Below are 14,106 nucleotides of genomic sequence, written 5' to 3'. Positions count from 1 at the left end.
CGGGGAGATGGCCGACAAGCGGCTGGCCAGGCCTATAATTGCACTATTTCCACCCCCGCCAGCCGAGGTCGGTCATCTTCGCTTCCCGCTCGTTGTGTCTCTTCCGCCTCCACCGTAGCCGAAGCTCCCATCTCCCTTGCGTCACTTTTACTACTCGGGTTCTACTATACCTATATCAATATGTTTACCGGTCTGGTCGAAACCATCGGGAGTGAGTAAACTAAAATCTCCAGCATTGTCTTAGCGGGTCAGCCCATTGACAATGACGCAGCGGTCTCGTCGCTGGAGCCCCTCGACACCTCCGCCAGCGGGGGCGGGGGCACCTCGCTGACCATCTCCAACTGCGAGGAGATCCTGGGTGACGTCCATCTGGGCGATAGCATCAGTGTGAATGGTACACATACCCATCTCTCTCTCTCTCTTCCATTTCCACCAAGAATCACACACCTTAACCCAAAATTCTTCCAAACCAAACAGGAACCTGCCTCACAGTAACCGCCTTCGACACGGCCTCCAAGACCTGGTTCAAAGTCGGCGTCGCGCCCGAAACCCTCCGTCGCACCAACCTCGGCTCCCTGACGACCAACGCGCGCGTCAACCTCGAGCGCGCCGTGCAGGGCGAGACCCGCATGGGCGGCCACTTCGTGCAGGGCCACGTCGACACCATCGCGACGATCGTGTCGGCCACGCCGGATGCGAATGCGCTTGTGCTGCGCCTGCGTCCGCGCGAGATGGGCGTCATGCGGTATATCGTCGAGAAGGGCTACGTGACGCTGGACGGGGCCAGTCTGACTGTGACGAAGGTGGTGGATGGCGAGGAGGGGTACTTTGAGATTATGCTCATTGCGTATACGCAGGAGAAGATTGTGACGGCGGGGAAGAAAGCTGGGGAGGATGTTAATGTTGAGATTGATATCGTGGGTAAGTATGTGGAGAAGAGTGTGGAGGGGTATTTTGCTGGGACGGCGGGGGGTAACATGAGTATTTTGGAGAAGATGGTGGAGCGGATCGTGGAGCAGAAGCTGAAGAAGTGATTCGGGGTTTAGCCGTTTTGTTTGAGTGAGCCTGGGTTTATGAATGATGGGTAAATAGTAATGTGAGCTTTAGAATATATCATGTAGCATAGCGTGAATTTTGGGTATATTATGTCTGCTCCTGAACTAGATACCTTCCACAATTGTCCTCCGCCATTGGCACGGTTTGTCTTCCACGGACGCTGTAGCTATGGCCTGCACCATTAGCCAATGTTCCGCGTTCCGGGAGTTGGCCATGATGTTCTAATCAAGGCTGTTCTGGCTCTCCGCCGTGCAGTCAGTCATCCATAGCGCCATCCCTTGTACATGAACAGAAGTCGGCGTCGCAGGATTGGAAGCGCATGTAGTCATAAGATTCCTCACACCATGCAGTACGAGCACTCGAATATCTTCGTAGCGGTAACAGTTGGACTCTTTACTCCTCCATGGATTCGTCGTCGTCGGTGTTGACCTCCTCCTTCTTGGCACCCTCATCCTCGTCAAAATCATCGCTGAACCATTCATCCTCCTCGTCCATATCGGCATCACCGTCCTCAGCAGCCCCCTTCCCATTGGACCTGGCCTTCGCCTTCTCCTGTCGTTTCTTCTCGACGTTGGCCCTCTGGATCTTCTTGCGCTCCTCCTTCTCTTTATTTTTCTGCTCCCAGTTCTTATCCAATTTCTTGACCTCGGCTTCCGATTTCCGCATGTAGTCATGCCACATGACCCTGCCATCGCACACGCCCTCTTCAACCTTGAGCAGGCGCAGCTTCAAGCGCGGTCCCAGTTCCACCAGCTTGACCGCCCGCTTCTCCACTCCCGGAGCACTGTTCAGTTTCTTCTGGGCCTTCTCCTGCTCACTCGCCTTCATGCGCTGCTGCTCCCGCTTCGAGAGCACCTTCTTCGTCGCATTCTCTGTGATCTCGACTTCATTGTCTGTGTCCATCTCCGTCTCACTGGCAGAAGTGTACCCGGCAGCCGAAGGATCAAGCAGATAGTCGGCAGCATCCTCCAATTTACCCAGATTCGGCACAGCCGACTTATGCTCCTTGTTGCGAACCTCCTTGGGGTCCAGACGGCGGATCCGCTTCGACACGCCCGTCTTCTTCGTGCTGATCGCGTAGTGTCGCAGATTCAGCACATACGACCCGTCATCCTCGGGGTCGCGCTCCCGGTTCAAGAGCATCACGCGACGGATGGAGGTCAGAGGGGTCGCTTGCGGGTTGATAGGCGGGAAGAGCGACTGGAAGAGAGTGGTTGTGAGGCCCTCGAGACGTTTCGGGATCTTGGAGTTCTCGTCCGCGTCGGGAGTGTTGAAGTTGTTCATCACCAGCAGCGGCGGCGTCTTGTGGTCTTGACCGCCACCGCGCGGCCGCTTCAGCGACCTCTCAACGTCCCGGCATAGCGAGTACTCCTCGACTTTGAAATTCAGCGTCGGCCCGCGCGGCGTCAGCGCCATGCGTAGGTTGGTGTTGCCCGTCTCGGAGCGGGAAAACAGAAACAAATGAGTAACGCCCAGAGGGCCGGTCATGGACGTATAATCTCTCAGTCGATTGCCTTTCCGTTCCTGGTAGTCGGCGCCGTGGTTAGTATCGTGTATTTGTGCTTCTGGAAAGGGATTAGACCGCTAATGATTGTGCTTACCTTCAATCGCACAGCGGTGTCAGGCTCCATCATCAATCGGAAATCTTTGACCAGCTGGCTGACACTCGAGCCGACCTGCGAAGCGCCGACTCGGATCACCATGGACTTGGGAGCCTTGCTCTGCGAGCTGGCGCCACTGTTGGCTGGGGTGTTTTCAGGGCGAACATGAGTGCGCTTCTTCGTGCGTGCTCTGGCCATGATTGGCGATAGTGATGTTAAAATTGATGGTGTAAATTTGTGTTCGCGGTCAGAAACGTCCCGTCGTCTGGATTTAGAACGGACTTTTTTTTTTTAAGCCCGAAAAAAAGTAGATCGGCGGAACAGCGCCGCGGAGGAATCCGGGTTATCTGTTTTCCCGTCCACGCCTAGCCCGTGGCTCCTAGATACAGTTGCTACGAAAGTTCCTACTACGAGATAAATTAAGTAGAAGATCAAAATGATACTGAGTTTGGGTGTAATGCAATGGTCAATCATGATTCATTCCTGAGTATGTCAATCAAACTCTATAACAGAATATTTTGGGTTAAACAGGCCATCATCATTCATCAATGAGTCCCGCAGCCCGTCTCCCTTCCAATGAAACAGACATGGCTAAATATTCTGAGATTCACAAAGACGCTTGCTGCAATTCATCAAACATTGATAGAAACGGCTCGTAAATTTTTGAAGTTATTAAGCCTCCTTGGTAGAGCCAGCTTCGCGAACAGCGTTGGCAACGCGAGTGGCGAGGTCGTCCGACTCGGAACGGCTAGCCGCCTCAGCGTAGACACGGACTGCATCCTCTGTGCCACTGGCACGGGCGAAGCTCCTTCCCTTGTTGTAGCGGGACTGGAGGGAATCGATCTTCGACTGGAGGCCTGCAGGGGACTCGAGTTTGCGCTCGGCGTCGTAAGCCTTGAAGATCGATCGGTCGGCGACCTCGACGCGGACGAGGCGCGACGGGAGATCAGTGTAGGTGCCCAGCCACTCCTTGGGGCTCCAGCACTTGTGGGCCAGGATAGCTTCCACCAAAAGCATGTCAGAGAGGGCATCGCCGACTGCCTGGTTGATGAGGTCGGTCAGGCCCTGGAGGGATTCGAGAGCACGTTGCTGGCCCGGGGATTGGGGCTCGGAGTTCTTGATCGCCTTCAGAGCATTCTCAGAAAACGTGATCGTGCCGTGGCCGTTCGCTTCAAAGTAGACCCCAACATCGAAGCGCAAGGCGGCGTGGTGAAGATGCTTCACACCGGTGTTGGTGCAGACAGAAGGAAGCTTCAGGACTTTCTCGATGTAGTCCGTGCTGGCGCCGTTGGCATAGGCCGTCTGCACCACACCGATCTTCAGCTTCTGAGCGATACCGGCGCTTCGAGCAAGATCGCCAATGAAGGAAGCAGCAAGGGTGGCAATGCGGTCACCGTCAAGCAGCCTGAAAACATTACCCTCATCCAGGAAATAGTAGACGATTCTGTCAGCGTCGCCATCCAGCGAAGCACAGCGTTCAAGCACGGATGCTTTGGACGAAGGGGGAGCACGCTGCTTCGTCTTGACATAATCGGCGCCGCACTAATCACCCGCTTAGTTATGGGGCCACCCTGTCAAGGCTCTGGAACTTACCTCAAAGTTCAACCTGTCGGGGTTGATAACATCATCGTTGACAATTCTGATTTCGAGGCCACCCTCTTCCGCACTGGGTAGGTACTTGATCAACTCCCTCAGCTTAGGTCCACCAACACCATTGGCGCAGTCAACAGTGAGAGGACCCTTGGTCTTTACGCTCCTCATCACTCTCTTGAAGGCCGAAGCAAGCTTCTCATAGTATCCTTGCTCGGTCGGCTCGCCGTACTCGTACTGGGTACCCAGGGTGTTCTTGCATCGCACAACGTAATGAAGCTGAGGGGTGGTCATGAATTTCTGGTCAAGGAACTCGACCTCCGTCGCCGTAAGCGCATTATTGATAACGCTGACCAGGCGAGACCCAGAAGCACGGGTATCACGAGCGAAGACCACGCGAGCGGGGTTCTCCATGCTGACATCGATCTCTTTGATCAGTTCATCATAGACATCGGCGATTTTGTCCAACGGAGCATTGGCAAGTCTGGTCGCATAAGGCTCCCACTCCGCCTGTTTGACGAACATGTAAGCAATTCCCTTTTATCACATTTGTATAGTTGCAAGACATACTTCCAGCATTTCACCCTAGATATTTCCAGTTAGTATAACACTCAAGCAAGTTCATTTATTTTCATTTTTTCTTGTGTTTCGTCTCATTCCCATTTTTGGGTAATTGGTGCTTTGATTTTCATTTGGGGAGAGATGCATATACGTACCATAGGATCAACCAGCTTCACACCATTGTCCTCCGCTGGGTTGTGACTCGCGGTAATCATGACACCAATCCATTGCCCACTAAGCTTCCTGGAGCGAAGTCCAGCGAGCAAACCGACAGAGAAAACCACTGTATTGAGGATGTCGCTGCGAGGAGACGTTGGCCAAGTTGTAAATCAAAGGACGATCGCGGGGTATTGTGGAGGCGGGGCTGAGCGATCCTTCCGGGGGGTCAAGGAGCAAAAAAGGAACCACAACTTACGCTTTCATGCGGAACTGCATAAAGAATGATGAAGTTAGCGCGGTCCTAACAGTAACGCGGAAGACGCAAGAGAAAGGCACTTACCCCCGCAGTGCCATACTGGAAGACCTTCCCCTCCGGCTTCACGTATTGCGACGCGGCTTCGGTGATCGCGTTCTTAACGGCTTGAGACGCCATTGCGGCGCGTATTTGTTCAGGATATCGCTGGAGAGGGGTACAAAATTGATACACTGAAAGCAATGCAATTGGAACGATAGCACACAAGTGTGGTATGGAGATAGATAGCTTAAAAGAACTAGGGAAAAGGGTCAAAAAAAAGGCAAGAGAAAGAAACAGCTTGGGAGTGAGACAGTGCAGTAAGCTAAGGTACTACAATTTAGTGCCGCTGCCCCTGAGCGGTGAGCCTGCCCGACCGAACAACAGGCCGTGTTGGGAGAACAAGGGCGGAAATAGAACAAAATCATGCCACCCCAAAACATACAGGTGATTCGGTTTCTTATAAATTAACTTTTCTCTTTACCGGTCATGAGGTGGAGTTATGGAATTCACAGATTCACTTGAGATTCACTTGGTTCATCCGTGTCTTGTTTACAACAATGGTATTCCGAGTATCTCAACATCAATATTCTACGGGGTGCATCGTATAGCAGTCACCTGGATCTACACAACAGCTGGTCACTTCCAATGCAAGCAGTCGAACAGAAAATTACCACAACCCCACATGTATAAGGCGAGTAAATACACACATGTAGTTTACCGCTCAGGCCTTTAGCCGGTCTCCCGCCACGTCATCCTGGACGTCCTTGACAAGATATCTAGGAAGAGAGGGGCGCGTTAGCAATCTAGGAAACCCAAAGCGTCGAGTCAGTTGCAAACATACAGGTACCACCATAAAGTTGGAATCACCGTCCCCAAATGCCATAAGCTGTGAGCATCAATGAGCTCGTGCCAAGGAGCAAAGTCCAACAATTCGAGGCTCATGGCCAGCATGATCCAGGCCACAATCAACGCAGGCCAAAGAGTCCAGGGCTTGTTGTTGCCCTGTTTCTGGTAACGCGATACGCTGAAACCCACCCACAGGACATTGGAGATCATCCCGATCACGATATTCGCAATCATGTTGTAGGTATAATCCCATGACCAGAAGCTGAGATAGCAGACATGCATCGTATACAGAAGGATGCAGGAGGCGGTCAGCAGGCGGCGCAGTGTCGGCTTGTGGGCAGGCTCTTCTTGGTCCAAGCGGAGAATTCGAATGACAGCAAGATATAAACCATACATCACGTTCGCACCAGCCCCGAAGTAATCCAATTTCTCTGTCACAGCAAAGTCGCGAGTATGGAAGATCGTGCTAAATGTCCAGCACGCCAGACCGCAGTATCCGAACGCGATGTAGTATTTCCGGAGGGAGTGCCAGGCGGGAATGATTTCGCGTATACGACCCATGCCGTACCAATGGGCTAGGAAATTGAGGATGGAGAACAAGACCGAGAACGGTTCTTGCATGCCGAGGATTCTGCGGAATGGCCATTTGCCGTGGAATTGCACAACCGGGGTGATCATGGGGGGATCGCGGGCGACACGACGGTCCGTAACAATGTGTTGGCAGGTATAATCGCACTCGGCGGGACAAGTCCACAGCATGAGGCGAAGGTGGAACGCTTGGTGAGTCAATTAGCCCACTTGGATTTGAAGATAGATCGGAGAGTAGGACAAGCATACGAATGATCGACTCGCCATCGTTGCAGTTCTCAGTTTTGCATATCTGTGCTCTTGTGAGTAAATGTTTCAGATCATGATACTTGTTATGAGCTATGTACCTCAACACATTCCCTGAAATCCGGGAGATGGTCGCCCAGCGAGGCTGACGATTTGCCAATGAGACCGGCGAAAAGTACAAAGGACAACAGGGAAACAAACGTCCCTTTCCTGGAGACCAACATCATGGTGCTGGGTAGAGCCGAGAAACCACTTGCGAAGACGCTGAACTTAAGGGGAGAGAGATAGCGTGCGGAGGCCGCAACCCGAGAGCGGAGCTGGTCACTTTGGGAGAGTAGCTTGGCATTGCGCCGGGCCAATACCTCACCCCGAATGAGATGAATAGTAATAACTCGAATAAGAGAAATATAGTGAGAGTTGGAATAAAGTAAGATAGCTTACTATAACTTTTTTCATACTACACTGAGGTTATACGACGCTGGACCGATCGGAGTGTCGCATATCACGTGATACCTAATCGGCGCAACTGTTATCGTAGGGTGCCTAAGCCGAAACGGGACTAGCTCAGGCGCAAATTAAGTCTTTGCAAGGTTCGCCGCAGCAGAAATTCCATGAAGGGTTAAAAAAAAAAGTGCTCGAGGCAATCTTAAGAGGCGCTTATCCTTCTTCTTCTTCCTATTTGATTGCATTGCGGATTATAAATTTTCTTATTTTTTCCCCTACCCTTTTGTATTTTTGTTCGTTTTCTCCCCATCTCTTTCTTGATCTTCTTTATTTCTACCATTTTATAATATCAGTCGAGCTATAAGTATGAACGGGTCTGAGAGGCAATCTGTTGAGCCTGCTGGTATGACCAGCAGTGCGGATCGCATGGTGGGCATGGACCACGCTGAAGTGCGTTACTTTACCAGGTAAATCAATCCTCCAAGCCTTCTTCTTATTGCCTAGACGGTGTGCTCACAAATATATAGCTATGACCATCACGGTAACCACCAACGAATCCTTTTTGCGGATTAGAGAGACTAACATTTTTACCCCGCTCAGGAATCCATGAGGAAATGCTTGTGAGTAAACCACTCGGACTATGACTACCAACCACTTTGGCTAATGTGAATCGATCTGTAGAAAGACGATGTTCGCACGAGATCGTACCGCGATGCCATCTACCAGAACCGCCATGTCTTCAAGGACAAGATTGTACTCGACGTTGGGTGCGGAACCGGCATTCTCAGCATGTATGTCATTCAATCCGGGAAGTTGCTTCAGAGCTTGGTTTTCTGACAAGTTGGGACAAAAGGTTCGCCATAAAGGCTGGTGCGAAGCATGTCATCGGCGTGGATATGTCCTCGATCATCGAAAAGGCTCGTGAGATCGTCGCTGCCAACGGAATGGCCGACAAGATCACCCTGCTCCAAGGGAAGATGGAAGAAGTCGTCCTGCCTTACCCCAAGGTTGATATCATCATCTCTGAGTGGATGGGCTACTTCCTTCTCTACGAAAGCATGCTGGACACCGTCCTTTACGCCCGTGACCGCTACCTTAACCCCGGTGGCAAGATCTTCCCCGACAAGGCCACCATGTATCTGGCGGGCATTGAGGACGGCGAGTACAAGGACGACAAGATCGGATGTAAGTCGTTTGTCTCTAGCAAGATCCGGGCCCACTGAAATGCTAACGGGCGCTAGTCTGGGACAACGTGTACGGATTCGACTACTCCCCGATGAAGGAGATCGCCCTCACTGAGCCTCTGGTCGATACCGTCGAGATGAAGGCTCTGGTCACTGATCCTTGCCCCATCATCACGCTTGACCTCTACACCGTTACCCCTGCCGATCTCGCGTTCCGGTCGACGTTCTCGCTGCCTGTCAAGCGCAGCGACTTCGTTCATGCCGTTATCGCTTGGTTTGATATTGAATTCGGTGCTTGCCACAAGCCCATCACGTTCTCCACCGGCCCTCATGCCAAGTACACGCACTGGAAGCAGACTGTATTCTATTTGCGTGATGTCCTCACCGTCGAGGAGGAGGAAAGCGTGACTGGTGTGATCGAAAACAAGCCCAACGACAAGAACAAGCGTGACCTGGACATCAGTTTGTCTTACAAGCTTGAGACCACGGACCCTACTCGTACCTCGGAGGGTAGCTGTTTCTTCAGGATGTAAGCATATGTCTTCCTTTGCCTTGACGTTTATGCTGGTACTGACTCATGAAGGTGCTAAATCCCTACAAATCTTGGGGATCTACGATCTCTCTCCGAAATGTACATGGAATGGATCTTACGTGGCAGCATAGCATCGGCGGAAACTTACCTGGATGGACCTTGGGTTGCGGGAAGATCTCGACTTTTGCACTATTCTAGTTGATTTTTTTTTTCTTGTTCTTTTGAGATTTTGTTCCGGCGTTGTTTTTTGTGGAAGTCAGGAACGGCATCATGATTCGGCGCGATGGTACGGAGAGATGATTTCCTGAACAGACGTTTACGAAGCTCCTCGAATTTTCCAAGTAGATACCCCGAGTCGACGCTCAGTCCCAGCACCGATGCTCGCCTTGTGCTTTGTTTCCAGAAAAAATTCACTTGCTAGCTATCACTGTCCTTGATCACCATTCTAGAATTGCGGGTTATGCATTTCTCTACATCTTCACTTATCGAATAAACCTAGCGTACCCCATTGTGCAAGGTTGTTGGACTTGGTGGCTCCATTCGCCTGGGGAAATTGAGTGGAATCGGGAATGCTTCGGCCAAAGCGGCGGGCTGGGCCTCGGTTCGTGGTCGGGCCAACCCCGCAAATGGATTGATTGATTTGATGTCTAGACCGTGGGGCTAGTTAAAGAAGAGCTGCTCCGCCAGGTGTTGCATAGCTTGAGATTCACATTTGCTACTTCATACCTTACTTGACTTCGATCGCACAGATTTTCCACAAGCGCCACTATTCCCGCCCTTCACATCCAACAAACATATTGCAGATCGAAGCTCATTATGTCGGGTCCTGGAGTTGGTCATGAGTTTCCTCCCCAGGAAGTTTCCTGGCAGAAGCGTGATGTCTTGCTCTTTGCGAACAGCATTGGCTGCAAGGCAGATGAGCTCCATTTCCTATATGTACGCCATGATACCCTCATTTTTTGTTCCTTCGCTACCCATACTAAAACTGAACTCGCCTCTAGGAACTCCACCCAAACTTCGCTGTCTTCCCCACTTATCCCTTGATTATCCGTATGTATACTAGTTCTTAATGTTTTCCACCGGAGCGCGGAATGGTTAACTCTAGATCCACTGTATAGCTTTCAAGCTTACCGACCAGGAGGTCACGGACTTCTATGCGCGCTCTAAGAGCTCTCCGATCCCTGGTGTGCCGCAGTTCGACAGCCGTCGCGCGGTAGACGGCCAGCGCAAGCTGACCGTCTTGAAGCCTCTGCCTCCCACCAGCGCCGGGAAGAAGTTCGAGCTGCGCAGCCGGGTCATTGGTGTCTATGACAAGGGCAAGTCGGGTTCTGTGATTGAGACTGAGCAATCGATCGTCGACAAGCAGTCTGGTGAGGTGTACTCAAAGACTGTGAGCAACGGATTCTTTGTTGGACAGGGCAACTGGGGCGGCCCCAAGGGTATGAAAAACGATTTTCTTCTAGCGGATTTCCTAATATCCGATCGCAAGCAATCCCTTTGCTGACACTACAGCTTCTTAGGCCCTAGCGCCATTAGCTATGCCCCTCCGCAGGGCAAGAACCCGGATGCTGTACATGTCGTACAGACGACCAATGAAACCGCACACCTCTACCGGTACGCAGTACAACCCTATCGGTGTTTAATCCAATCCTCGTACCCGGATACTAACGTTGATTCCCTACTAGTCTAAATGGCGATTACAATCCGCTCCACGCCACTCCCGAGCCCGGCCAGCAGATGGGCTTCGGCGGTGTCATTATCCACGGACTCTTCAGCTGGAACACCGCGGCGCAGGGTATCTTGCGCGAGCTCGGAGGCAGCGATCCCAAGAATCTTCGGGAATTCCAGGCCCGTTTTGCTTCGCCGGTTAAGCCGGGCGACAAGCTGACCACGGAGATCTGGAGAATGGGAACTCGTGAGGGTGACTTCGAGGAGGTCCGTTTCGTGACCAAGAACGACAAGGGCAAGGTTGTTTTGAGCAATGGTCGTTGTCTCTTGAAGGTTACGGGGTCCAAGAGCAGGCTGTGATGGCTAGCCTATTCGAAACATGTTATCGAAGGCAGTTAATAGTACTAGCAGAGTTCATAGCAACATCATGTCCGGCATTTTGGACGCGCAAAACACCGTACTGTAGACAATGTACTGATCGGTTGACCATAAATCTATGAAAGTAGTACCAAACTGTAAGGAGGAGCGCGCATAATTACGCGCCAGTCGCGAACTACAGATTTGAACAACTTCCACACAGGCACAGTCATAATATGTAGTAATTCCCCTTCAATTCAGGTGCCCAGATCGACTGTCGTATGACAAGGCACGTGATGCCGAGTCTAAGATGTGGGGCGCGCTTTATTAGTGAGTGCGGAGAGATGCGACATTCTCCCCAACTTCCATCCGACTATCCACGGTTACCCCGAATCGCATTACCCCAAGCCGCGCAACAAGGGCAATCTTGCTCATCTCGGAGGATTGCAAACTCTGGTATATCTAAGGTAATGGCACCGTGATCTTTCAAATCGCGACAGGATTGACTGACGTATCAACTGGCAGTAACATTGCGCAAATGTTCTCTTCGGCTAGACTTGCTGCCCGGCTGGTGAGTAGCGGACTGAACAACAAGTGCCTTCGAGCAGATACTCTGCAATATAATCATCCTATGGAACTAACATTGACGGTTTCTGTTGTAAATAGGGAGCAGGCACCCGGTGTTTGTCAACAAGTCGTAGACCTGTCCTGTCAGTCCCGCGGCAGCTGGTCTCGTGTCCAGATACCGCTCCTTTTGCAAGGAAACGGACGAACTCGACGGCCTCGACTTCAAAGGAAGACGAACTTGAACCGGAAGATCGTCTACGTGAACTGATCGAAGGATCGAAAAAGCCGGGTCAAACCCCGGGGTCAGTAGACTCCAAGAATGGCATTTCATTGCGCATAAACAATGCGGGTCGTTTTGGCCTTTTGTATGTGGAATCTGAATTATGAATTTGGTTTCAGACATGGGAAGTATGCTAACTGATCATAGCGGAAAGACTTTTCTCAGGGAAAATTGCCGTTGTCCAGAGTGCACTCATCCAGACACAATGCAACGCATCGTGGACACGTTCAAGGTGGGTGTAATTGAACCTTTATAGTGGTCGTCTTTGGCTGATAATGCGATGCCACAGATACCTAAGAACCTCAAGGCAGAGAAAGTGGACTACGATAAAGATGGTGCCATCGTGCAATGTATGTTTAATAAAGGACTCCCTCTTGAACCCGAATTGACTTTGCAAAAGGGTCTGATGGACATCGTGCGACCTATCCGTTCTCTTTTCTCAATATATATTGTCTTCAGCCCGGGGCAAAGAAATATCAATGGCCGGGATTGGATCTCAGGTAAAATCTCTCTAATCCCTGTAATAGCGCAATTTGTCATTAACGTTAACCTCACCAGACCTGTGCCGACCCATTCCCCTTACGATCAAACTTATCCCACAGTTCTGTTCTCGAGAGTCATGGAAGATGACCAGGGCTTACTTGAATGGCTTGAGAACATTGTAGGTCACACCAGCATCTGATGTTCCACGTCCCCGTTGCTGATGTTTGTGCAGTATGAGTGGGGCTTCTGCTTTGTCAAGGGCGTGCCCACGACCCCAGAAGCTACAGAAGAACTGTTAAAACGGATCGCGTATATTCGGCCTACTCATTACGGTACAAAATCCCGGCGCCCCTCCTGTGCTTGATTCGGCAGCTAAATATAGTGTCAAGGCGGTTTCTGGGACTTTACGGCCGATTTGACGTTCAAGGATACTGCGTACACCACGGAGTTTCTCGGTGCCCACACAGATAATACCTACTTTACAGACCCCGCAAGACTCCAACTATTCCATCTTCTCTCCCACACTGATGGTGATGGAGGCGAGAGCTTACTTGTCGATGGGTTCCGAGCGGCCGAAACTCTGAGAGATGAAAACACAACGAACTACTTCGTCCTTGGCTCAACTACACAACCGGCACACTCGAGTGGCAACGCAGATGTTTGCATCCAGCCTGCACAGGAGTTTCCCGTGCTCAATTACCACCGGGGATTGAATCGGCTGTACCAGATCCGATGGAATAATTATGACCGCGCACCGAAGATGGACTGGTCATTGAAACAACAGACTGAGTGGTATCGTGCAGCAGGACACTGGGATTCAATAATCAAACGAAAGGACATGGAGATCTGGACCCAACTGGAGCCTGGGACGGCACTTAGTAAGTCATTCATGTCAACGGATTTCCCCCCCTTGTATTACGAACGCCGGGCTAATCAGAAATAAGTTTTCGATAATTGGAGAATGCTCCACGGCCGGTCGCAGTTTACTGGAAAACGCAGGATGTGTGGGGGCTACAGTACGTACTTTCCTTCTGGAGCGATGCTGGACAGACAAAAAGACAGACAAAAGCTGACACATTCCATTTAGTCAACGGCGATGATTTCATCTCCAAGTATCGTCTCCTCAAATTTGGCCGCGAGCGAGTCTTGAATAACCTTGGAAATTATCGGCGTTCTCCCATGAACCCAAGCTATTACCTTTGAATGTAAATAAATGCTTGATGGTTTTGTTTGCATAGCGATCTCGAGGGGGTGGAAGTTGACAGTCGGATGAATTCCCAAGGGTGTACACTCGATATGTATATAGATGGAAAATATGTCCACTCCGCTCTCGCAGTCAATACCAGGTTGTTACCATCACACTGGGACGTGAGGACCTATGATGGCTGGTACTACTCTCAGCCAAAACGATACAGTATACATCATCAAAGTTGCGGCATGTACTCCTGGGCTGCATGTTGGAGGAATTACGTAGATATCTGACCCATGCAATCAAAATAATGCATCTCTCTGAATATTCAAACCGAGTAAGAGCGATCCATGACGGTATGAAGAACTAGAGGTACCGTAGAGCATGTGCATACTAATGAACGATTAGTAAGTCGTGAACAGCGCACGGCTCATTGATGGGCCATCACGTGATGAAGGCA

The 14,106-nt window shown here is 51.0% G+C and overlaps 6 protein-coding genes across 6 annotated transcripts; 3 read left to right on the top strand and 3 right to left on the bottom strand.

The window, feature by feature from the left end:
• The first annotated feature begins 93 nt into the window (after positions 1–93).
• On the top strand, positions 94–1,128 carry BDW47DRAFT_108471 (riboflavin synthase). The gene is made up of 3 exons (XM_024813242.1): positions 94–211; positions 272–394; positions 478–1,128. The coding sequence occupies exons 1-3, from the start codon at positions 181–183 to the stop codon at positions 1,032–1,034; spliced, it is 711 nt and encodes a 236-aa protein (XP_024670595.1). The 5' UTR covers positions 94–180; the 3' UTR covers positions 1,035–1,128.
• On the bottom strand, positions 1,114–2,987 carry BDW47DRAFT_108470 (Brix domain-containing protein). The gene is made up of 2 exons (XM_024813241.1): positions 2,658–2,987; positions 1,114–2,580 (listed from the first exon to the last, which is right to left on the bottom strand). Exons 1-2 carry the CDS (start codon positions 2,853–2,855, stop codon positions 1,450–1,452), a joined length of 1,329 nt encoding a protein of 442 aa, XP_024670594.1. The 5' UTR covers positions 2,856–2,987; the 3' UTR covers positions 1,114–1,449.
• Positions 2,988–3,115: 128 nt separating this feature from the next.
• agm1 (phosphoacetylglucosamine mutase PCM1) lies at positions 3,116–5,626 on the bottom strand. Its single transcript, XM_024813240.1, has 6 exons — positions 5,308–5,626; positions 5,224–5,237; positions 4,964–5,108; positions 4,818–4,832; positions 4,251–4,757; positions 3,116–4,199 (listed from the first exon to the last, which is right to left on the bottom strand). Exons 1-6 carry the CDS (start codon positions 5,398–5,400, stop codon positions 3,330–3,332), a joined length of 1,644 nt encoding a protein of 547 aa, XP_024670593.1. The 5' UTR covers positions 5,401–5,626; the 3' UTR covers positions 3,116–3,329.
• A 168-nt stretch (positions 5,627–5,794) lies between these two features.
• On the bottom strand, positions 5,795–7,512 carry BDW47DRAFT_108467 (PGAP3/PER1 family protein). The gene is made up of 4 exons (XM_024813239.1): positions 7,044–7,512; positions 6,946–6,988; positions 6,104–6,884; positions 5,795–6,038 (listed from the first exon to the last, which is right to left on the bottom strand). The coding sequence occupies exons 1-4, from the start codon at positions 7,167–7,169 to the stop codon at positions 5,984–5,986; spliced, it is 1,005 nt and encodes a 334-aa protein (XP_024670592.1). The 5' UTR covers positions 7,170–7,512; the 3' UTR covers positions 5,795–5,983.
• A 74-nt stretch (positions 7,513–7,586) lies between these two features.
• rmtA (protein-arginine omega-N methyltransferase HMT1) lies at positions 7,587–9,623 on the top strand. Its single transcript, XM_024813238.1, has 7 exons — positions 7,587–7,853; positions 7,914–7,927; positions 7,987–8,006; positions 8,068–8,177; positions 8,240–8,571; positions 8,628–9,099; positions 9,154–9,623. The coding sequence occupies exons 1-7, from the start codon at positions 7,753–7,755 to the stop codon at positions 9,158–9,160; spliced, it is 1,056 nt and encodes a 351-aa protein (XP_024670591.1). The 5' UTR covers positions 7,587–7,752; the 3' UTR covers positions 9,161–9,623.
• Positions 9,624–9,918: 295 nt separating this feature from the next.
• BDW47DRAFT_118684 (putative trimethyllysine dioxygenase TmlH) lies at positions 9,919–13,660 on the top strand (the record flags this gene model as incomplete). The annotated part of the gene is made up of 14 exons (XM_024815248.1): positions 9,919–10,038; positions 10,104–10,152; positions 10,221–10,541; positions 10,623–10,716; positions 10,788–11,065; positions 11,801–12,059; positions 12,122–12,206; positions 12,264–12,324; positions 12,375–12,474; positions 12,533–12,635; positions 12,690–12,789; positions 12,847–13,335; positions 13,402–13,473; positions 13,545–13,660. 14 exons carry the CDS (start codon positions 9,919–9,921, stop codon positions 13,658–13,660), a joined length of 2,247 nt encoding a protein of 748 aa, XP_024670590.1.
• Between the last annotated feature and the right edge of the window lie 446 nt (positions 13,661–14,106).

This window comes from Aspergillus candidus (genome assembly GCF_002847045.1).
Source record: "Aspergillus candidus strain CBS 102.13 unplaced genomic scaffold BDW47scaffold_34, whole genome shotgun sequence".
NCBI classification, from domain to species: Eukaryota; Fungi; Ascomycota; class Eurotiomycetes; order Eurotiales; family Aspergillaceae; genus Aspergillus; species Aspergillus candidus.
This window is presented reverse-complemented; position numbering and strand designations above follow the sequence as displayed.